The sequence below is a fragment of the Anguilla rostrata genome, chromosome 2 (genome assembly GCF_018555375.3).
Source record: "Anguilla rostrata isolate EN2019 chromosome 2, ASM1855537v3, whole genome shotgun sequence".
NCBI classification, from domain to species: Eukaryota; Metazoa; Chordata; class Actinopteri; order Anguilliformes; family Anguillidae; genus Anguilla; species Anguilla rostrata.
In genome coordinates this window covers 52843258-52866469 of record NC_057934.1, presented here as the reverse complement: position 1 = coordinate 52866469, position 23212 = coordinate 52843258, and the positions used below count along the sequence as shown (strand labels likewise).

Sequence of the window (23212 nt, the reverse complement as noted above, 5' to 3'; positions counted from 1 at the left end):
TATCGATACTACAGCATGCCGATCAATATTTATATATCAATATTTATATATCTAGATTTTATGACATTGTTACTAATTTGTAATAGTTAGATGTTAACAATTTGGTCAAATTTTCTTGTTCAGAAAGTTAAATGGCTACTGCAATGGATATATTAAACAAGACTGCACCCAGGTAGATTTTATTATTATTCAAATGAAGGCTGAATCATTTCCTAACTGAAGTTTTCTTATAATATATGATTGATTACATGCAATTTATCCACGGTTGTCTGGCCTAGGATTTAGTAATTTGTAAATGAGGTAAACATTTCTAGACTCTGATGAGACTACTAATATACTGAGACAAAATAACAAACAGTTGGCTGGACACCAAGTGTCCCAAAAAGTTTGATTAGCAACAGAGCACATTATTAAAAAGGCTGAAGTGTCACCGCTGGCTCTATTCTTCCTGCAGCTATGCAGACAGCTTATGAAAAAAAGATGCAGGGGAATTTCAGTGCCCACTGAGCTGGCACGACCTTGACCTTGCATACAGTACTGAAGCAAAGGAGGAGAAGCAAACCATAAAATCCTACATTTTAATGAGCCAGTTATTAACGATTAGGTCTCTGCTGGCATATTGTACATCTAATTACCCTGCCCAGAAAACAAATAATTAACCAGTCAGCACAAAACCTAATTGGGATCAAAATGAGATAACATGTCTGTCATTGCAGGCAAGGCAAATTATTATTAAAGCACAGAGGTCTGACCTCTTTATTTCATTTTGAAAGTGGGGCATCCTCTCTTTAACAAGACCAATTTTTGTAATGTGGTGGGCAAGGCCATTCCAGTGCTGGCAGAGATGGAGTCATTTCAAATGGACAGATGTCTCTTGTACAGTCCAAATTCTCCACATTATTCAATATGCAGCACAGCAAAACAACAATGAGGGAGCAGGATTTGTTTGGTTTTCCTAACACAGAGGGATGCTAAATGTGCCACAATACTTAAGAAATGCTGCTTATACTTCTGGTGTGCCTGTTTCTAATGGCATTTTTAAAACACACTGCAAGCAAACAGCTTGATTATATAAAATGGAAATTAAAAATGTAATTCACTGTTATAGCAGACACATTTTCTTTTCAGTTTTTTTCTTGCACCTTACAAAGCTCATTAGAGCAATATTACAAATAAATGTGACATACTTTTACACAAACTTACTGAAATGCTAATTAAACAAGCTTAATTTTTCCAAAGAATTTTGCTGAGGGGACAGACTATTTAAAATGACTCCAAATTCATAAGGTATTGCAAATGCTGATCTGCGCTCAGATGAAAGCAGTGTGCTGGTTTGATTTAAATGCAGCTCAGATAAAACATACAAAAAGAAAGGCAAAATAATTGAAAATGTAAATAGATTCATTGTTGTATCTCGCTGACCTGCTACACAGTTTTCAAATTATCGGATTCTAAATCTTTAAAGTGTTGCCGTCAGCAATCTTTCTTCCCTGTGAAGCTGCTCTTCTGATTCTCTAGACTGTAAAGAGGAGGGGAAAATGAGGATTCTAACAGTCACTTGGACCAGTAAGGAATACATTTCATAAGCTCTGAGGCCTTCATGAGTATGTAGTCTCATTAGCAACGGATCTTTGATGAAGTAGTTTACATTTACTTCATTATTTTCACTTGACACGTATCTCCTGCAGCCTCCATCACAACTCAAAGTGCTCATTAATTTAAGCAGTGAAAGCAGGAACTGCAAATGCAAGACTGCTTCTGAGAAATCAGACAAGCACACTGGACAAGCTTGAAACTATGAAGTGAATACACTCAATATAAGCCACCAAGGCTCATTTTGTGATGATGATAATCAAGCCAAGGGCCACAGGAGTCAGACAAGAGTGTATGCCATGGCAAATCAGCATATTTCTAAATGTTAGATTTACTTGTAAAATAAATAATGAGGTGTCTTTTAATTTACAGAGAACCAACTGAGGCAGCTGAGCTCCTATTCCATTGTTGTTCACTGAAATCAAATACACTAAAATATTAAACAGCGCTTCCCTTATCTGAGCAGACCTCAAAGCTGTTATAGAGAATTGTTTTCTATCAAATGACTGAGCCATGTCTCAGAAGTAGCCCCTTATGATCCTCAGAGACAGACAAGGTAAGATCCAAATAATACACTGAATAACAACTGAAATTCTTAACATAATGATTCAAAATAAAGAAGGGCAATGTTTACCTTTTTCTAATCGTACAATCACTCCAGGAAAAGTAATCTCATTTTGTATGGAAAGTCTGTGTTGAAAATTAAATTTAGGGGGTTTCCACTGCTGTAAAGTGGGTAACCTTAATTTTCCAGTTCATTTTCACACTCCAAATACCACAGTTCCATTCAAAACAAAGCTATTACTACGAGCACAAGTTTTCATAGGTAATCCAGCGGTAGCATATTTTGGAGACAACCAACAATGTTGTCTGAAATGGTAATATTGAGCAACATATCAAACCTAATTACTAAAGATGCTGAGGTAAAGAAATCAACTTTACCTCATTCTCTACCAGGAAGAGTACAGTTCATACAGTCCCATAAAGCGCACACATAAGGGCCTACACTGTACTTGCCTTGAGCTCCTCCAAATCTGGCCTTTCCATGTTGACAACAGCAGCCAGTAGCTGGTCCTCCAGGCCATCCCGGGTCACTGTAAAATTAATTAAGGTGCACTGTGCCTGCATCTCAGGCTGGTAGTGAGGATTTGCCAGTTTGGTGTGAAGGATAAGGCGGAAATTGGGGCTGTATTCACATTCCTTATCTCCAATTTTAATGTACCTTGAGCAAGCACAAAACAAGACTTTTGGTGTAGTTACAGTACGTATCAATACACTGAAAAACACTGCAGTCACAATGTTTTCAGCTTTAAAAAAGACAAGCTTCTCAATAAAAAAACAATTCCATAAAATATGTCTGTGTATCATATTATTGATATCTAAATGGCACCAAGTTACAACACTTTCCTCACAGAACAAACAAACATACTGTATTCCAAACAAGAGCAACTCATTTTTTGGAATGTTCAAATGTTGCACCACTTCAAAGAAATCCCTAAATCAAAGCACACACGCACACACGCACACACGCACGCTTGCACGCACGCATGCACGCACACACACACACACACACACACACAAATACACTATAAATAGCCCTACTTACCTCCCCTTCTTAATAGTTTCTCGACCAAGTAAAGGTCCCAGAACTGGATCTACCATCTCTTCCAAATTTTCAATCAAAACTACTTCACCAGCAGACAAGGCTCTCTCCACAGAATCCAGATATCTGAGAGAAAATTAGTGTGAAATTTAAAAGGACCAAACTGCTAACTATGAACCCAAGCAATACCTCACAATGTTAAAATGCACCACCCAGCAATTTAGGGCCATTTACCCTCTCTGACCAATCCGGATGACCCTGAGGTCATCTCCATACTTGGTCTTTATCCATTTGATCCCCTGGAGCTGAGGGTCAACCATTAATGGCCAGCGCTCACAGCTGGTAAGGATGGTGGCATTCTCTGTGGACATCCTATCTGCGGGTAACCCCTCATTCTGCCAAGCCGCTATGTCCGCATCATCCATTAGCATAGTCAGTGGGTCCAAATCTGGCGTGACTGGAATTGCAACCTTGGACAGAAGACACAGGTAGAGGGGGCAGTTTTGATGTGGAAAATTAAACCATAAGAGACATAATACCCTAATTCTATAAAATAATCAATAAAATTAATCCCAGCCTGTACATATAATAAAGGTTTATGATATTGATTGTTTTGTTTGAATGGATGTTTTCATGAAGTTGCTGGACACAAATACATTGCAGTGATGTCTCCTAAAATTGTTAGGGGCTGACTTGTCAATATAATAGAGTAGGTAGACATTGATCATATGCCTAAACAGAGTTTGGTGTTCAAAATCAGGCAGAAAACATGTTGCCGGTAAGAAGAAGAAGAAGAAGAAGAAGAAGAAGAAGAAGAAGAAGAAGACGAAGAAGAAGAAGAAGACCATGACATTTTCCAAAGGGCTATTTATATTTTTAGACAATTCCATGCCTTACTATTGCATGAAACAATAGATAAATAGATAACAAGTGATCAGGCTTTTCTCACTGGGAATGAAAATTAAATTAAAACCCATTCAACTGTAAAACTAACAAAGAAGCTTGTTATGCATTTAGTTTCCTCCACAATATATAAGCAGTATTTTATAGAGAAGGCTACTTTACCTATCACATCTATTACAAAACCTATATTACATTATGGAAACCATCAGTTTTACAAAGGAACTGAAAACTGTTATACATACAGTATGTAGAACAAAATATATTCCTTTCACTGACCTTGAGCTGGCTTAGATAAGGCCTCCAGGTTTTGTCCATCAGCTCTAGGCGATAGCGCTTGGTGAAGTAGCCCAGGTAAGAGACAAAGGCTGTGATCAATAGTACATCCCCACACAGTGTACTCTCCTGAATCTTGAAATTACTGACTGCTTCAGCCCATCGAACATTCTCTGATGCCAGCCCCCCTACCTGGATGAAGGAAAAGACAAATTTTAAAACATTTTCAGCCAATATAGCATCCCTAGAGATTTGCATCTCCACAATTTTCGTAGGTGGCACACTGTACTAATGCAGAAGGAACTAATGCAGTGCTAATCCCAGGAACCCTGATTGGGGTTTCATGTTCATTCCCTCTTGGCAGGACAAAGCAAATTGTGTTCCAGTGCTGTGTATATCCATACTTAGCTAAAGACATAATTGGGGCTGGAAACTGCAATGTCTTAGATACCAACCTGAGCACATTATATGTATGTATATATACAGTATATACACACACACACACACACACATACACACTGTATGTATCATGATAATCCTTGAGTATAAGCTTTTTTGTCAGCAAATGTACAGTCTTTTTGTTTCATTAGCATATGCCAGGTAACCTTATTTGCATGGGCCTGTCTAATTTGCATCAGCCTGATAATTAGGCAATAATAAAGCTGCAGTTTCTACAGATATGTACTTGAAATATGCCATGTTTATTTGGGATTTCTTATTGTCCAGGTGACTATCAGGGGCTCCTGCCAGTGAGGCTCACCAGACGGTTGGCAAGTGAGATGGTGAGTGCAGTGGATTCAGCCTCCTGCTGGCATTTGAGTTTGTCAGCCGTGGCTTTCTCAAACTTTGCTGTCAGCTTCGCCAAGTTCTCATTAAGGTGCTGTCAGACAGAAGAGAGGGGTAGGGCCATTAGGAAGAGAAGCATAAAAAGGCACAAAACTTTCAAGTAATCTAAATGCTCATTACATGAGAGATCAAGGTGTATTGCAAAAGAATCTATCTACGGCAATTGATTTCCCATACTGAGGAATGTAAATGATCATTCTCTGATGTTGCTTCTTTCTTTGGAATATGTTAATGATTGCCATATGGGAGAACACAATTAGTTGGTGGTGGATTTTAGATTAATTAGAATCATTGGGAAGGAGAGACTTGTTCCGTGAAGTTCAAACCCTGCTCTACAGAAAAAAAGCATTACCCGGGGGATATAGATATGATATTCATGTTTCAGAACTTTTAGAGCAATGTAGAAAAACGAAAAGGAAATGTTAAATATTTCCATGACATTCAATTTTAATTGAATCTGAATTGTATTCACTTTACACAGAGCAATAGTGGGCAATATGGCATTTCACAGTGATGTTGGAATGTGTAGGATTTTACTCACATTGATTTTAGCCTTGATAGTAGCCAGCTTGTCCTGGGCAGCAGCAAGTTCAGCATTGGCTTTGCTGAGGGCCTGTCTCTTGGGCTCCACTTCACAGTACACCTCGTAGAACTTTACAATGTTGATCACCCAAGAGCAGAGACCTGCAGCTGAGAAGGACTTTGAGGCCACAAGCTCAGGGCGAAACTCTGGGTCCTGCAGGTACGGCTGAATGGCCTTCAAGCAGTTTTCATGGATGTTTTCTTTTTTAAAGTTGACCAAGGCATCCAGGAAGCCATCAACCTTGGCCATCATGGCCTTGGCCGCCTTCCAGCTGCGGTCCTTGGGGACACGGCCCCCGGGGGCCATCAGCACCATGACAGCAGCTGTCACATTGGTGACCGCGGTCACGGGGGAGCCAAATGACTTCAGTTCTGTCAAGTTGTTCTGTAGGGATGCATAAAAGTAAACAACTTAATAGCAACATTTAAAAGCATCAAGAGGATTATTAATTAGCTCCTTCTGATAGGAGAACTTTAATAGAGGTGTCAGTTGCTCAGTGCCTTTGAAAGCTGCAGCAGTACTTCCGTCAGACTGAGAGCTGTGAAAACCCCCTGGTGGTTTCATTAGTCTGTGAGGGCCTTCTGAGTTTGACGGTGGCAAAATGTCTTGTTCCTCTACGTGGAAATCTTAACACATGAGAAAACTGTAAATCATAACTGAACAGAAAACATCAGGGACGGCGAGATTTTACTGCTTACTCACTGTTACATAAATAAGTTCTCTGAACACCTTGACATTAAATAGAAAAAAAAATTCTGTTGTTTAAAAGATGTGTAGTGAAAACTATTCTTGTTCGAATTATATAGATGAAGAAAAAAACATTTCAACTGTGTATGTATGAGAAATGGTCTTAAAGCCTCACCCCACCATGTCACGTATTTTAGGTGAAAACAGTTCCTTAAAGGCATACTATGCAGATTTTTTATCCTCTTTCATCTTCAACCCTGCCCACTCACCCTCGTATACCCGACCAAGTCACTGACACACAAATTCATTAGAAACTACCGGACATGTACAGGGCATGTAAAAATGTGCAACCCGGACATTCTGACCAAACATCTGGCAACCCTAGCTGGATAGCTAGAGGTAACGTTACTTACAGGTCAAACAGAAATCAAGCCAACACCATGCTGCTTTTCATTCCCTTGGTGAACTACAGCTGATGCCACCAAGGAAAAGTAAAAAAAGTACATGTATCCACATTTTTGAATAATTACAAAATTCCAATAATTACATAATAATTTTGAATGTGCACAATTTTTATGACACAAAGAAAAATGATTTCATTTATCACCTAACCTGATTTGGGAGAGCAGGCTATATCTGATGGCATAGAGCAGGGATGCCCAATACGTCGATTGCCATGTCCAGCATTGCCATTTCAAAGAAAGGAAAATGGAAAAGCATTTCCAAACACTTCACAAAATCTACAACTGTGATGTCCCTGCCAAAAGCAAGCTTAGAAAGGAAAAGTTAAAGAACGTAGGTACAGTTAATTGGCGAATACTCAATTTTCACATGACAAAGCTCAAAAGCAATGGCAGCCACAGAAGCATCATTCCAGGTGAGTCATGTTATTGTTAAACACAAAAAATACTTTCAAGATGGGCAAAAAGAGGCCTGAGTCAAGTCACTGACTCCTTTCAGGATCTTAAAGTAAGAGATCAGAAATAAGAGTTATTCAACAGAGATTAAAGACAGTGCTTCTTGACGCAATTTGTGTCCCTCAGGCTTCTGAGGCCAATGGCAGTTGATTTGAGGTGGCAACTTTGAAATGACATAACAGACTGTGAGTGCTTCATGCTCCAGTTAGATGAGTCAACAGACCTCACCGATATGGCTTTTACATTTTTATTAGGATGGTATTTGACGGCATGATGACAAAAGAAGAACTGCTTACAATTTTACCAATGAAAGAACACACCTCGGGGGGACAACCTTTTTTGGATATTCAAGGACTTTGTCGACAAAACAGAACTGCCGATGTTTAAGTTGGTGTCAATCACCACTGAAGGAGCACCTGCGATGGTGGGCCGTTTCCAGCGGATTCATTGCAAAGTGCAAGGAGTACACATTGCCTGACTTCCTTATTTGTCACTGTATAATATACCCATAAGCATTATGCACGAAAATGCTAAACATGGATGTGTCCGTTTGGGGAAGATCTCTTCAAAGACGGCTGTATTGTGCTTAGCTGCAGGATGCTGACTCCAAGCACAGATTTTTGCTGTACACGGATGTGAGATGGCTAATCCAGGGCAAATTTTTACAGAGATTTAGAGAGCTGCTGCCTGAGATAAAGGAGTTTCAACATCTCAAAACATGCAGAATACAAACAGCTGGACAAGAAGCAATGGCTCTTAGATTTAGCATTTTTAACTGATCTGACCAACATGTTGAATGAGCTAAAGTTAGAGCTGCAAGACAAAACAGTAGTCGACATGATCAGCTCAGTTAATACTTTCAAGCAAAAACTGGAATTACTGTCACAACTTAAAACATACTGCATCTGAGCTGGAAAAGCAAGGAAAGAAATATGTGCAACTTGACAGAGCTCACTAGATTTGAGCAGATTCAAAACGTCAGGTCAGACTTTGACAAATGCTTCCAAGACTTTGCGTTACTTGAGCCGAAGCTGGGGTTGATTCCCTTCCCTCAAAAATCGGATCACTCTTCCACATGGACTTGTCAGTGCTGGAGGATGAGATTTTATCTCTCCAGGCTGACATTGATGGTAAAGGAAGTAAAGACAGTTTTGGAACTTACTCGCAAAAGAAAAGTATCCAAACATCAGAAAATGCGCCACTTTGACAGCATTTTTTGGCTCGGTTTAATTATGTGAATCAGCATTTTCCCACATGAAGATTATTAAATCCAAATACTGGCGCAACCTGACTGACAGCCATTTGGAGGCCTGCTTGAGGCTAGCTACCAGCAGCTACTGTCCTGATTATGCAAACCTGGTTAACTCCATTCAGAGCAAGTCATCAGAATTAGGTAGAGACCGTAAAATCTATAAAATACAGAAATACATTGGAATGTAGGCTTTTTGTGACTATACTACAATTGAAATTGAGAAGTTGTATATATATTGTGGGGACCCCATGCCAAAGGAAGTTCCATCGTGTCACCTCCACCAAGCTGGCTGTTCTGGACCTGGGTCAGCACACAGGGGAGGATCATAATGAATAAGGGGCATAAAACCCATGTGCCCTGCAATCAGGGCATCACCAGAATCCAGACTTGTCCTAACTGGGTCTGTTTTTCAGATTCTGGCTGATGTGCTATGGGTTCCCTGCTAGAATCAGGAAGGATTCCCCGCCGTAGCCGACACCGATCCACAGAACGTTTGACGCAGTTTTTTTGGTGAATATTTGTTTCCTGAACGACGTATAAGAATTTATTTCTCACGTTTGACGTGTTGCCATTAAAATAAACAGACCTCAAGGTCAGTACGTTTCACCTCCAGTCTATTCAGCTTCCACACCACAACCCAGCCAGTGCCACAATATTCAAATCCTAGAATGAACATGAAATACAATTTTTCATGTCATTCAGCAAAAGGATTGTACTGATTAATAGATCACATTGTGCAGGCCACTGATAAAGTATATCACAAGCCAAAAAAGTGTGGTTACCCCTGGTATAGGGTATGTGACTTGATCGCTGTATTTTCACTCCAGGAATATGACTGAAAACAAGTCAAAACCAATAATCAGTTTAAGGGGAGGTTGTCTGCCCCGTAATTTTCAGCTCAGCAGTCATCACTGTGGGCAGATACGAAAGATACTGTTTGACGAAGGTTCCCAGTTCCTCACCTTGTTCAAAGTGTTGAGCGCCTCCTGTGCGGCAACAAGGGCTGGCTCAGCTTTGGCCAAGTCCTCTTCGCAGTCCCGCTGCTTCCCGCTCACCACCACGGCGATCTGCGCCACCTTCTGCTCCTCCTCGTCCGCCACCGCTTTCTCCTTGCTCACCTTCTCCGTCTCCACCCCCACCACTTGGATCAGCTTGTCGGCGTCCTCGTTCTTCTGCTTCAATTCTACTTCCTGGGCGGCAAGCTTGGCTTTAAGGTCATCCACCTGCCAGGGTACAAGGCAGGGGAAGGCTTGGTTGAGAGGGAGATAATCTCACACTAGGGGATACACCTCTACTTTGTTTCCACTTTGTTATATCCCCACTTTCCAGAAATACTGCCCGTACGTCAAAATAATTGATTGAAGCTTGTGGTAAACAACGGCACTGAAATCTACAAACTGTATTATACATTTCTAATTGAATTATTCTAGTATAATAGTTAAATGTTTTTGATAATGCAGTTTTTAAAGCTAGTTTTGTTTACACTTTAAAAAGCAATCAACAAGTGAAGTATATACACTAATGAATTTGCCATTATCTTCTAATTGCATCTCTCATGTTTTATAGAGTGACAGCACAACTGTTTTTGTTTTCAGTGTTATCTAATCTTAGCGATGTGGCTTTTCCTCTAAAGGTCACAATGGATTTTTAATTGAAAAAGATCTCTTCAGAAAACAAGAACAAAAATAATTTAGTGGTTAAATATGACTAATGAGAACTAGTACTTTTATTAAACAGAGAAACCTTTTATCCTGTCCATTATTAATATCTGCTTCATGCACAGAGGTTACTTAATAAGTATGACTCCATATGCTGACCAAATACCTCAGAACACATTGGACAGTGCTTTACCTTGCAGCAGGACAATGACCCCAAGCATACTTCTAAAGCAACCAAGGGGGCCAAAAAGTGGCCATGTCAATCACCCGACCTGAATCCAACTGAACATGCACTTCATTTGCTGAAGACAAGACTAAAGGTAAAATACCCCAGAAACAAACAGGAACTAAAGATGGCTGCAGTATCGGCTTGACAGAGCATTGCCAGGGAAGATACCCAGCGTCTGGTGACATCTATGGGTGGCAAACTTTAGGCAGTCATTGGATTTAAATGATTTGCTATCAAGTATGATTACTTGATTTTAATTTGTCCAATTATTTTTGTTCACCTACAATGTGTAATAAGGGCTGTAATTACCACATAAATCACCCGATATGGATGTAAATACCCTCAAATTAAAGCTGACAGTCTGCACTTTAAGCACATATTCATTGTTTTATTTCAAATCCAATGTGTTGGAATACAGAGCCAAAACAACACAAATTGTGTCACTGTCCCAATACTTTTGCATTTAACTGAATATATACTGCATATATACACTAATACTCATAGGAAATGATTTTGTTGCCAGTACTTGTGTGCCCTACATTCCCAAGGATGACAAATGAATAGTCTTCTAAAGTGTTTTGTGAGATTGGTGACCATACTGGGGAGTAATGGACTATTTACTGCATATAGACTCAAGACCCTTTAAGTTCAAGTATCATTTTTTTTTAGCATTTTATACAAATACTGTATTAGTATAAAATAATATCAATTCCTCATTTTTGCCTGGACTACAACAGCGGGGCCAGCCCTACAAACGTGAATGTCTGTGACTGAGTGACTGAGTGATGAAGTTACATCATTGGTCGGCCGAGTTACGAAGTTACACCATTGGTCGGCCGATCCAGCCATATACTAGGTTTTTTTGAGCATAGTATTGCCCATTACCTGATTTATTTTTATACAGCCTTCTTTTCTCATCTTTATCAGAAGTGTTCATAGACATTTCCACCATATAGTGGAATAAGAAGCCCAAATCTTACGTGTGTAGGGATGCACCAAGTTTCATATTCAGCTGGATCTCTGCGTTTTTCCCTGTATTTGGGTTCAGTGGATAAACAAAACCCAATCCTGCATACTTTTTCCTGTTGACTGAGTGGCTTTCTGTTTGCTGTACGACTGTCTGATTATATGTAAGTTGCATATTGTAGAATAATGTTAAAATAGATGTAGGAAGTACACCGAAATACAAAATCTATTACTGGCAGAATAATTAAAAGATGTTGACAATTCCAGGGAATTGAATGGTTCTTTTTGATTTTTTAATGATCACCCCATAATTTTAATTATACTATGTGTGCCGACAATTTATAATATGAGTACTGCAAAGAGATCCTGACAATTGTGCCCATTTTAATTTGTCAATAACATAGTATACTCTTATTATCTTTAAACAACTCAAAATCAAAAACTGAACTGCCTAAGCACTTCTGCTGCCTTTGCCTTTGTGATAAATGGAAATGATGAATAACAGCACAGATATAACATAGTATTATCCAAATATTAACTGATAACAATGTATACCCTATATCAGAATCCTGTAAATGCTGATTTGGGCCATGTGTTACTGCATGATAGCCATGTAGCCCATACTTATTAGACTATGTTTCTAGTCAACAATTACCAGAAACACCACAGCAGCAGGACAAAATTAACGTGATTAACTTCATTCACCAGTTTTCAGTAAAACATGTCTCTCTCATCTGAAGCTAGGTAGCTGTACTATAGTATATACAACCTATTAAATTCTCATTACAAAAAAAAGAAACATAGTCTTACTGTACATCACTACTGAATTTCTTTTAAATTGATGTTAAAAACAAGGAAAATTTAACTAATATAATGCTAATAAACCATGTCTCTAACTTATAACCACAGGTCTTCACACACATTTGATCATCCTTTTCAATTAAATGCAGCCTGCTTCAATGAATCACTTGTAAGAATAAAAAAGTCATTTTCTGAAAAAAGCAGCTCTAACATTAATTTATAAGACAAAGCTAAGAACAAATGTTGACTGAATCCAGTGCCCTGACATATGCCACTTGTGTTTCATCTTAGTCAACTGAGACACCAGAACACTTTTCTTTACGATGGTTATGCATGTTGGAAACACCTGGCTGACAAATTTCCTCCTGCATCAGACTGTGGTGCCAGACTGTGACTTTGAATGGTGTTCTTTTGGCGAAGATGACAGTTCTAGCTGAAAACCTATTACATTACTCATGTTCCTATCAATTTTATGTCTGAACATAAAACACTTTCTTCAAGTGGGAAACCTAGGGAAGTTTCTCTCTGGATTGTACGGTTGAACCGGTAAAGAAAAATATCTTTTATCGTTTTAAGTATCACTTTTAACTGTACAGTACTCATTCTTTGTTACTGGTTAGGGAGTCATTTACTGTGAATTTTCATCTACTATATGTGTGCATGTATATGTACAAATGTCATTGTTGCATTTTATTATGTGAGCTGCACTAAAAAAAAAAATATGTAAAAAAAAAAAGTCTAATTGCACCCATTATTATATTAACTTTCAATATTTTAAATTTCAGGATGTAGCAATAAGCCTCTGTATCTGTCCAGCTGTTATCTCAACAGAGATGTCTATGGGGAGTAAAATGGAATTTACTTTCGTATATTAATATCAGAGAAGAATATTTGTCAAACCCATTAAGGTCTAAAAAGCACAGAGTAAGTGCTTCTGCATTAATATGCCTCTGGGACACATCTCTACACTGACTAGCCCAGCTTTAATTTGTGTAGCAGGCAACAAGAGAATCAGTAAATAAAGACATTCTGTCATTAACAACATATATCTTTTGGGCTTTGGTTGCAACCCACTCTTAACCCATTAAAACTACCGAAAATGATTCACAATGCACAGAAGAAGATGGGAATGTAATAAATGCCTCAGAAATATTATTCTGAAAACATGATGATCCCATATAATCTATGACTACTTTATGACTAACATATCTATGCATTTACTCCCTTTGGTCCACAAACCAACTTTTACCTTGGTTCTTCTGGATTTGAACTTCATTATCTGTTTTACAAAGTTGTATTTCTTGAGCTCAGAAACACTGGAAATGTGCTGCACAATCCAAAAATGTATGTAATATTCTCAGAGGTTATGCAAGCTATTCTACAGCCAGTTTCTGCAAGCAGGTTCCACTCATTTACTTAATGAGTCGAACTTCTAGGCAGCCCAGTCCACATTTCCTTATCCAAATTGTAGTGGTTAGACAAAACAAACAAATGTTTTATTTCTTACTTTCCACCGTAAGTGCAGTGATCACACGCATTAATATATACTGTATTTTCAAAAGTACATGTGCTTTGCAACCTCTAAAGCAATCAGGTTACCCACTGAAGAAAGAGAGCTGAGACAGGCCTACATTACATTCTGGAGTCATTATGGAGATTTACGGGGAGATAACAACCCTAAACAATGTGCTTTGAGACACAAAAATGTTGCTGACGTCAGTGAACAAACTCTTAGGAGGCTGCTTTGTAAAAGATGTACTGAGCTGTTGTACAACAAATGCAATGCACTTGAGAGTAGCTTGTAAGCAGGATCCACTATTATACACACATATATCTTCCAGCTGAGACCGCAATTGTAACAACCAGGGGGAAAATACAAAGCGCAAAAATACTGAGATATGAAAGATGTGAAAAGGAAGATCAATAACTCCACTGTCAGGGGGAAAGAATCAGCACACATTCTTGGTGGAATCAATGTATTGAAATACTTAGGGAACCACAGGCAAAATGTGAACAGGGGAAAAGATAAAGCAAAAAAAAAAAACAAGCAGAAAAAAAAACATGAAACTTTTGACTGACCGCATACGGAAGAGATCCAAATGCTGGGATTGACAAGCATGTCTTTAAATCAGATCATGCAGGAGGCTAGGGGGATGAAACTGAAATAATAATAATAATAATAAAAATAATAATAATACCTGCAATCAAAGTCATAAAGCGACTAGGTAGAATACAGACAGCAATAGCGAGAACGGCATGTTTTTACTGTTTTCATCATGGGGGTGCTCATGGCTACAGGGTGTATGTAGGCTGACCTACATGACCCTGCTCAAAAAGAATGAAAACAGATTTATTAATTCAAGTATTTTGGGGGAAATAGTGTTCAGCTGATACTAGCCCTGGGGTAATGCTGCTGTCTGAATGTCCAGACTTGCTTAACTAGAATCCAAAACTGAAAAATAGCACATAGATATCTTTGTTCCAACTGAGCAGTCATGGTACATGTCTTGAGCATGGAAAGAAACTCTGTAAATTTATACTTGCGTAATGACTGTACTTTATCAAGGATCTAACTTATAAGGTCAAGTATCACAATACCAAACTGTATATGAAGTAATATAATAGCTGTTATAATGGTTTATAATGTATCACAACTATACAAATGATAATATCCAATGATCCTTGCCAACATGTCAGTGACCAGCTATTACAATGTATTATGATACTTGACCTTATAAGTCATTATAAAATGTTTTATAAAGAGTTCTGATTATTGTTATAAAGCAGGATGAGCATTTGTGAGAGTTTATAACTATACTAACACTGAATTATGAACATATTCTAGCACATTAGGCTTCATAGAAGGTGTTACCAAGAGTTGCACTACAGCTATGAGGTGCTAGCAGGAGAGGATTAGGTCAGTTTGGCCCCTGCTGACCAAGCTCCTGTTTTCTATACGTGTTGTTTTGCTTTTTGATATTTCTGCTCTCACGTACCAGACTTGCCCTTGGGGCCTGCTGTTTGTGGTCACTCGAAATAAACCATGCAAGAGCCTGGTCCCTGTGTGCTGCTGTCAGTTCTCTTGGACGACTGTGGAGTAACCATGCCTTTGAATGCACATTAACCTCATCCTAAGGACTAAGGACTCACCCAAATTCAACTCACTGGCTACAAAACCAAATTCAGTCAATGCTGATTTGGAGAACGCACTAAAACGTTGCAAAGTTTTTATTTTATATTTTATTACACAAAAATGTTTTACCACAGGTAAGGAAAGTAGCAGCAGAACAGTAATGCAATCATGAATTACAGTACGTGCTTGGCCCCCAGCCACTCACCTCCACAAATGAGGGATGACCACTTAGGTAGACATTTTCTGAGCATATGCAGAAGGCATAACATACAAGCAGAGGCATAATGCAGTATGATTTAATGACATACCTGAGCAGAAGTGCTGTTGAGCTTCTGCAGACCATTCTCTAGCCGCTCCATCTTGCTGGTTAGGTCTTTCCTCTTCAGGGCAAGCAGATTCTGGTACAGTTTGATCTGCTCCAGAAACGACTTGGGTGTTGTGTAATTGTACCGACGATCATTGGCCAGGTAGGCTTTAGAGCTATCGTTCACGCTTGTATGAACGTAGGCCATGAACTTGCTGATTGAGTCCTTTACCTCCGGCTATGTGTAAAAATAAAAATCAAGAATAAAGCATTAGTACGCAATAGTCAAACACGCATTCAGGAAATCATCACCCAATACAAAAGTGGCATTTACCCTTTAACTGTGCCACAAGTTGTTCAACTAGATTGCGTTTAAATCAAATGTTTACCATTTGGTTAAGCAGACAGTTACGGGGTTTTAAAAGTATGAATAGTAATAATGCACCTTTATCCATTGGGATTCTTAATCAATTATCAGAGCGATTACACCAGCAGTGAGCAATATACAGGCCAATGGTTGGTAGTAAACATTCGTAAGGTATACAAACCTCAATGTGCTCCACTTCCTGGAGGAAGCGCAAGCTGACCGATTCAAGGGCCTCCTGGGGCCACTCGTGGAACCAGTCAATGGCCGTGCAATTGACTACAGCTGGGAACTTCCTGCTGCGTACCCTCAGTTTGTTACCCACAGGGGAGAAACAGAGGGCCACCTGCAAGCCAGGGAAGGTGAAATAATGGAAATGTGTTTAATGTATGCTTTACAAAAGATGGACACCAGAGACTTCTTAGTTTATTCTGCATTTTTAAAAACAAGCCAATTATAACACTGCTGGAGGTCCAACAGCACCATTCAATAACATGAATGGTGGTACAACTGCATTTATAATATTGGAGGAATTCACAATAAACTGTGACTGTAATTGCAAAAAAATGTAATTGTAATGGTATACAATATATTGTATTCCAACAATTGTCTTATGTAAGACACTCATGTTTTGTGTCTTTCATAAATTTTCTTTGCAATTTACTGTGTTAAGAAGCAGAGATATGTGTCATATGATTTTTTTTTCCCTTGAATGGGATCAACTGTGTCTTGAAGACATACAGTAATAATTATAACTATGCACACCAGTGTGAGAAACAGGAGGGATAATTTCACCACATGATTAAATACAACATTGGCCTTCAATGTTTTATTTATTTATTTATTAATTCAGTCATTCATTCATTCATTCATTCCCAGCTGGCAGTTGATTTTTGGTGTTTCATATATCACAACTGTCTCTGAAAAGCTGCTGATTATACAATGATCAGCAACCAACTGACTTGGTCTTGATGTGAGGATTTCAGCAGGTTGGAATTCAAAGTACACCTAAGGTACATGAGTGACTCACCTTGAGCTGCCGGCGCACACGATCAATGAAGAACTTCCAGCAGTTCTCTCTCGTGTCCATCAGTCCGAGGCCTTTGACCTCATTTCTCACACCTCCTATGATATTTTCCACTTCATCATCAGGAAACAAATCTGGGATCTCACCTGTAGTTTAGCATAGACATGTCAAGATTCAAACAATTAAAATAGCAGCGAGAAGCAGCTGGCACTGATTTTATCATGGGTAGTCACTAACTACCATTACTACTAACTAATACCAAACTTTTAAATACAGATCTGTGCCCCATAAAAAGATATTTGGGTGTAAAAGAGTGTGCTCATTCTCACACACACACGCTCTCTCTCTCACACACACACACATGCACGCATACACCACACAACAAAATACACATACAAAATTTTAGAACTTTTTTGCATCGTGTTACTTTCATTTCTGTTCTCTACAGCATAGCGCCTATCACCACATGGTAAGTAATGACAGGATTGAACTACAATTATTGAACTTTTAATAAGCATAAAATGCCAGGTGCTATAAGGCACACCACAGCACATTCTCTGTGGACACCGGCTGAATGGACTACACCATTATTCCAGTTTGCACTTTTTGTAGGTTGCAAGGCTAAATCTGCAGATACTACGAGGGTTGTTACAGTGTTTCACAATAGCTCATGGTGTGTTATCTGATGGTTACCACATTAAAAAAAAAAAAAAACAATAATTCTGTTCAAAGAATACGTCTACCGACTTGATGTGACAGATTGCACTTATGTAGGGTTTTCACTAGCACACCCACAGGGTTTTCCATTATTTTTGCTAGCATTAAGTTAACTGTATGCACTGTTCATTGTCTGATTACTGAGAGGAATAGCCTGGTTTACACAGCTTAATATTTATATTTATGTAACGAGGCTACACAGATATATATGTTATAGGTCTTTTTATAGGTTTAGTTTCGACCCGTGTTTGAAGTTGTATTCCAGTGATCACCTAGTTATTTTGCTACATTTAACTTTGTGCACTTGCTCCTAAGAGTTTGGATTATCAACCAGCATTATGACCTCATACTTTGGAAAAAAAAAAAAAAGATAACAGGTTTGTGCATAGCTCAACTTGAAATTTAAATTTCCAACACATACTGTATGGGTTAATACATGATCTACACCACCCTTCCTACACTTGCTTCAATTTGGAAGTAACATTCATGATAATTCTATATTACTCAAATAAGAACAGTTGTCAGATTAATAAAAAAAGTTAAATACATTATTAATGTTAAAAGGTGATGGACAAACTCCAGGTTGCTAGCTAACTTTAATTTAGCTATCCCTAGTTAAACCTGGGGTGAGAAACTTAGCAGAATTTAATTGAATTTCATACACAGTACCCAACATGTTGTTTTTATAATCCATGTTGCATTCGATTTTTACCACCTGCACGTGTTTTTTGTAAATGGCCGCATAATATTCCACCATTCCACAAAAAGTTAAAGAAAAAATCATCAACCTCAGGCAAAAAAAGTGGATAAACTGAAATAATACATACTAAAAGGAAAGGTGACTTAAAGTAAGTGAAACAAAGTAGGTGAAACCAGACAGTTAAACCCATGTTACAAAAAAATGCCTCCAAATTGTTACGGTATTACTATGCATATTGTATATCTTCTGAAAACTGTTACCTGATGCCAAGAGATCATTGACAAGAACAAGGAATTTTTCATCTGCAACCTGAGCATCGGTCATCAGGAGCACAGTGCCAACATTCTTCACCCCAGCTTTGATGTACAATGCTGCCAAATCATTCTAAAACAAAAAAGTAAATATTTCACTTCTTTAATTATAAAATATAAAAACATAATTATAAAACCACTCCAAAGCTGTATAAATTATCGCATAACCTTGTTATTTCATGTACTGGTAAATTTAAGCAATGCAATGCACTGTCCCTGTGGATTAGGGCTCTTACCATATCTTTGTTAACTGCTTAATTAGCATATTCTACCATAATCAAAAAAAGGAGAACAAGCAAAACTCGCAAAAATATGCCTACAGTATATTTGTAATGTATATTTATAACAGTAAAGGGCCTGATACCTGTCTATTGAGCTAATGTGATAAGGTAAGGTGTTAATAAGGAGGTGGTCATGAATGACTTACTAAACCTTGTTCCATACACATGGACCTACCTTAAGGTCAGGGATGCCATATCCTTTTTTCAGGGTAATCTGAAACACCTCCAAAGAGCTTATGAAGGCTGCGAGCCGCGTCAGGCTCTGTTTACCGCTGCCACCCACTCCTACCAGCAGAGCATTCCCTCTGGGAGACTCCAGAATGCGGTTGATGCGACAGCTTCATGAGAAGATTAAAAAGTGAGAGCATTGACTGAGATGGGAGAGAAGCAGAGAGCAGGAGAAAAACATATACACAGAAAAAGCAGAGATATACTTTTAAAATAAAATTATGGAACACAAATATGCACACAAACACACACACACACACACATGCACACACAATATATGCAATTATAATGTTACTGTGAAGAGTGGCTGACCCACAAGCATAGAAATGTGTTACCACGGCAGCTAATTATATCAAGAAATATCATCTTTGAGGAAAAAGGCTATATACTGTCATATATAGATCAAATCTACTATGCATCAAAATAAATAAAAAAACACCCATTAATCACCCACTTAATCTGTTTATAATTCCATCATAGCGCATAGAGTGTTTAAAACCATAAAACCACCCACTTACAAAAAAAACGCAAAACTTAAATATAGACCCGCTAGTTTCATTCTGACAACTTTGGGACTAAACTGGCTAAAGTTTTACTTAATAAAACTCAAAAGTAACTTAAACATGCTGTGAGCACTAGTGGCTTACTACTGAACGTCAGGACAAAAAAGCCTGGCTAAAAGAGGGCTTGTGCAAAGGGGTTAAGCTCTACGCTAAGATTTTAGTAACATGTATGGAAAATTTTATGGGAAAACTAATTCATTATCATCCAGCTTCATTAAAGAGCAGATAATATGCATCGGCTACTGCATGTAGTGAATGCTGCAGATGGTTGCCAGTCCCTGGGGCTGTTCTCACTTGATGCACGCCAAGACTGAATGAGAATATTTATGGTTGATTTTGGGCAGGTTTTGAGTTGGCACTAAATTTATATCCATGATAAAAGCATTGTATTTTGCCCCTACAGCCTCTGTACTTGCAAGCAATCTAATTATGAATCACAATCCCACCACACTATTCCACAAATAGTTAAAGAGAAATTCACCAATCTCAGGCATAATATTAAAAATGATATTAGTACGTGAAGTTCCTTATAGGCCTTCTTGCAGGGCAGAATCTCTGCTGTGAAAATATTCTGCCTCAATGTAATTTTTTATTCATTATTCTTCCTCTTTGTCTTCCTCCTGAATTTTCCAAAGAGGCACACTCGCTGATCTCAAAATGTATATGGATAATAAATGCTCCAGAATGAGATTATCAACATTACAATGGAAAAAATTAGGTAGCGCTACAGTTACCAAATGGTCATAACAGCCCGATCAAGTTGAAATTTTTTTATGCTGCATATTGGTCAAAGGTACTATGACAATCCATAAAGACAAGTTGATTGCTTAAACAAAATGGTCACCACCAACCAATCAAATATCAGCAATACTTACTGCCCTTATACTCATCAAGTATTATGAAACTTTGCAAGATTGTTTAATATGTGTCTAGTTGCAATCTGTAAGAAAATGTTGTTAGCTCAAAAAATATGGCCACTATAAGCCAATCAAATTTCAGCTGTATGTTGCTTTATTTATTATGATTACGATTACAATGATGATTATTATTATTATAGATCACCATGAAGCTTGCATTACTTCATATGACACACTTGCATTTATGTAGGCATTATAGATATCAGTGCCACTATCACCACCACAATCATTCATTTCAACAGTAGAAAGGTTTTTTCCTTACATATGAGACATGGCATCCTCAAATAGTACGAGGTTCATAGCAGCATTGACTTCATTGTAGTTGTCAAGGGCCTCCAACAGGGTCTTATTGAGGGCCTCCCATGACTGTATTGGCATGTACTTGGGCTCTCCCATGCCAGAGGCAAAGTGGAAGTACATATTCATGACTGCAGTCTCTTCGAGGGTTTCATCTATATCCTAAAAATAAAATAAACTACTGTGAATACTCTCACAGGCATGCAATTGCAGACAGATTTATCTTGGTTAACATTTCCCCTTTTAAGTCTGTGAGACACTATCCCATTATACATTCAGTTTTTCCACATGTATCTTTCAGTTCAACTTATCACTTCAATTTAATACTTAAACAGTTTTCACATTGACATTAAACATGTTTCACTTGTATAATTTCGCTCCAACTATATTTTTCCGTGGACAAGAATTCACCATTTTCTCCAACCATCATCTTCCTCATTATACAACTTGACATGACAGCTAGGCCTTGCTACGCTCGTGTAGGATCTGTAATGGTTCACTGCTGCATTACAGAGAAAGAGTGGCTAGGGCAGAGGTTGTCAGCTTTCTCACTGTAGCATGAACAACCTGTGATAAACTCCAGGAGCCCTGGGAAGAAAACCATTAGAATGTTTTCCAATTTGCTGGACTGCCCTGGTCTTGACAGGCACTTTCTGATTAGCATTCCTTCCTTGAGTTGCTTTGGTCAGTGAAGTCCAGCCAGAGAAACAGTCCTTCCAGCTTAATGATTTCTACCACTCAAGAGAGTGTGAGTAAATTTGTGTGTGTGTGTGTGCGTGTGAAACTTTACAAAACTCACCTCATAAAACTTTTTCACAGTATCAGACTGCATCTTATCAAAGGTCCCAAAATCCTTTTCTTCCACCATCTTGTCTCTATAAACTCTGTTAGACTCATGAAGGTAAATTTTCACCAGGTCCTGGGGACTCTTCAAGCAGTCACTTGTAGAAAATAGAATGCCCTACAGAAGGAAACAGTCAGTTAATCCAGTCTGTTAAATTAAAGTTTTCATAAACATGTCAATAAATATCCTTGTTACAGCACTGTGCCCCTTTCTGATTTCCTCTATAATTGCATATTTGTCACACACTGAATGGTTTCATATCTTTATACAAAATTTAATATTAGATAAAGGGAACCTGAGTAAACACAAAACATATTTTTAAAATTATTATTTCATTTATTGCATGAAACACATTTACAAACACCCATATCACCCATGTCATTGTTTTCATGTAACCAAGTAATTTTTGTATATGTTTTGTATATATCCATACTGTATACAGTTATATGCACATAATTATACAGTGATTTAAATTAGGGTCTCTGCAAGCAGGCCACTGTATATAATTTCATCATTATCATATTTTTAGCATCCACTGAATGCTGAAATTTTGCAGTTATTTCTCTTGGAACACAACTAAGCCAACCACGATCCGAGCTAATGCAAGCCAGTCCATTGCTAACATGGCTCTTGGAATGTCCTAGCAAACAGCATATGGCCACCTCTCCTGTCCATGTGTGAACTGCAATAGTAGTTAGCCAGCAAACTGACAGTAATTAACCTAATTATCTATATAACAGAACAAACTAGCAATTATATATCTGGGCCCACCCACAATGTTAATTGATTGTGTAAAGTGTTTAAATCCGTATTTTCTATAGAGCGTAGGTGGGAAGCAACTTGATACAGTCACAACTTGCTTTGTATATAGGTTGTGGTGAGCAGGCAAAAAAATATAAAAATATGAATCATGATTAAATGTACATCATGATTACAGCAGTAAGCAAGCCCCAACAGGTCCTAGCATATTCACTTGTAAGCATGTTATATAGGACTGTGTGCCACTAAGTGCAACCACATTTTTGTGGACATTATTTGACACAATGCACTGCAAAAAGAAAAATAGAAAAAGCGTATAACTGCAACTCAATGTATGTGATACTGTATACCCTACAGTGCAGTTGTCACTGGTTCAAGATTCAGCATGCGAACAAACAGTAAAAAAATCCACTATAAAGCTGCACTCTGAAAGTACAGATAACAGAAAGGTGAAAA

At 38.2% G+C, this 23212-nt stretch overlaps 1 protein-coding gene across 1 annotated transcript in view; it reads right to left on the bottom strand.

Moving 5' to 3' along the window:
• Positions 1-23212, bottom strand: part of dnah9 (dynein, axonemal, heavy chain 9) — a 123709-nt gene that overhangs the window by 47495 nt on the left and 53002 nt on the right. Inside the window, exons 42-55 of the mRNA XM_064323062.1 lie at positions 21953-22114; positions 21119-21315; positions 19324-19486; positions 18817-18940; positions 17143-17285; positions 16297-16458; positions 15753-15986; positions 9620-9880; positions 5760-6185; positions 5133-5252; positions 4376-4564; positions 3431-3666; positions 3200-3322; positions 2611-2815 (exon numbers count right to left, since the gene is read on the bottom strand). Coding sequence (XP_064179132.1) covers positions 2611-2815; positions 3200-3322; positions 3431-3666; positions 4376-4564; positions 5133-5252; positions 5760-6185; positions 9620-9880; positions 15753-15986; positions 16297-16458; positions 17143-17285; positions 18817-18940; positions 19324-19486; positions 21119-21315; positions 21953-22114 — 2745 coding nt within the window. The remainder of the gene's footprint in view (positions 1-2610; positions 2816-3199; positions 3323-3430; positions 3667-4375; positions 4565-5132; positions 5253-5759; positions 6186-9619; positions 9881-15752; positions 15987-16296; positions 16459-17142; positions 17286-18816; positions 18941-19323; positions 19487-21118; positions 21316-21952; positions 22115-23212) is intronic.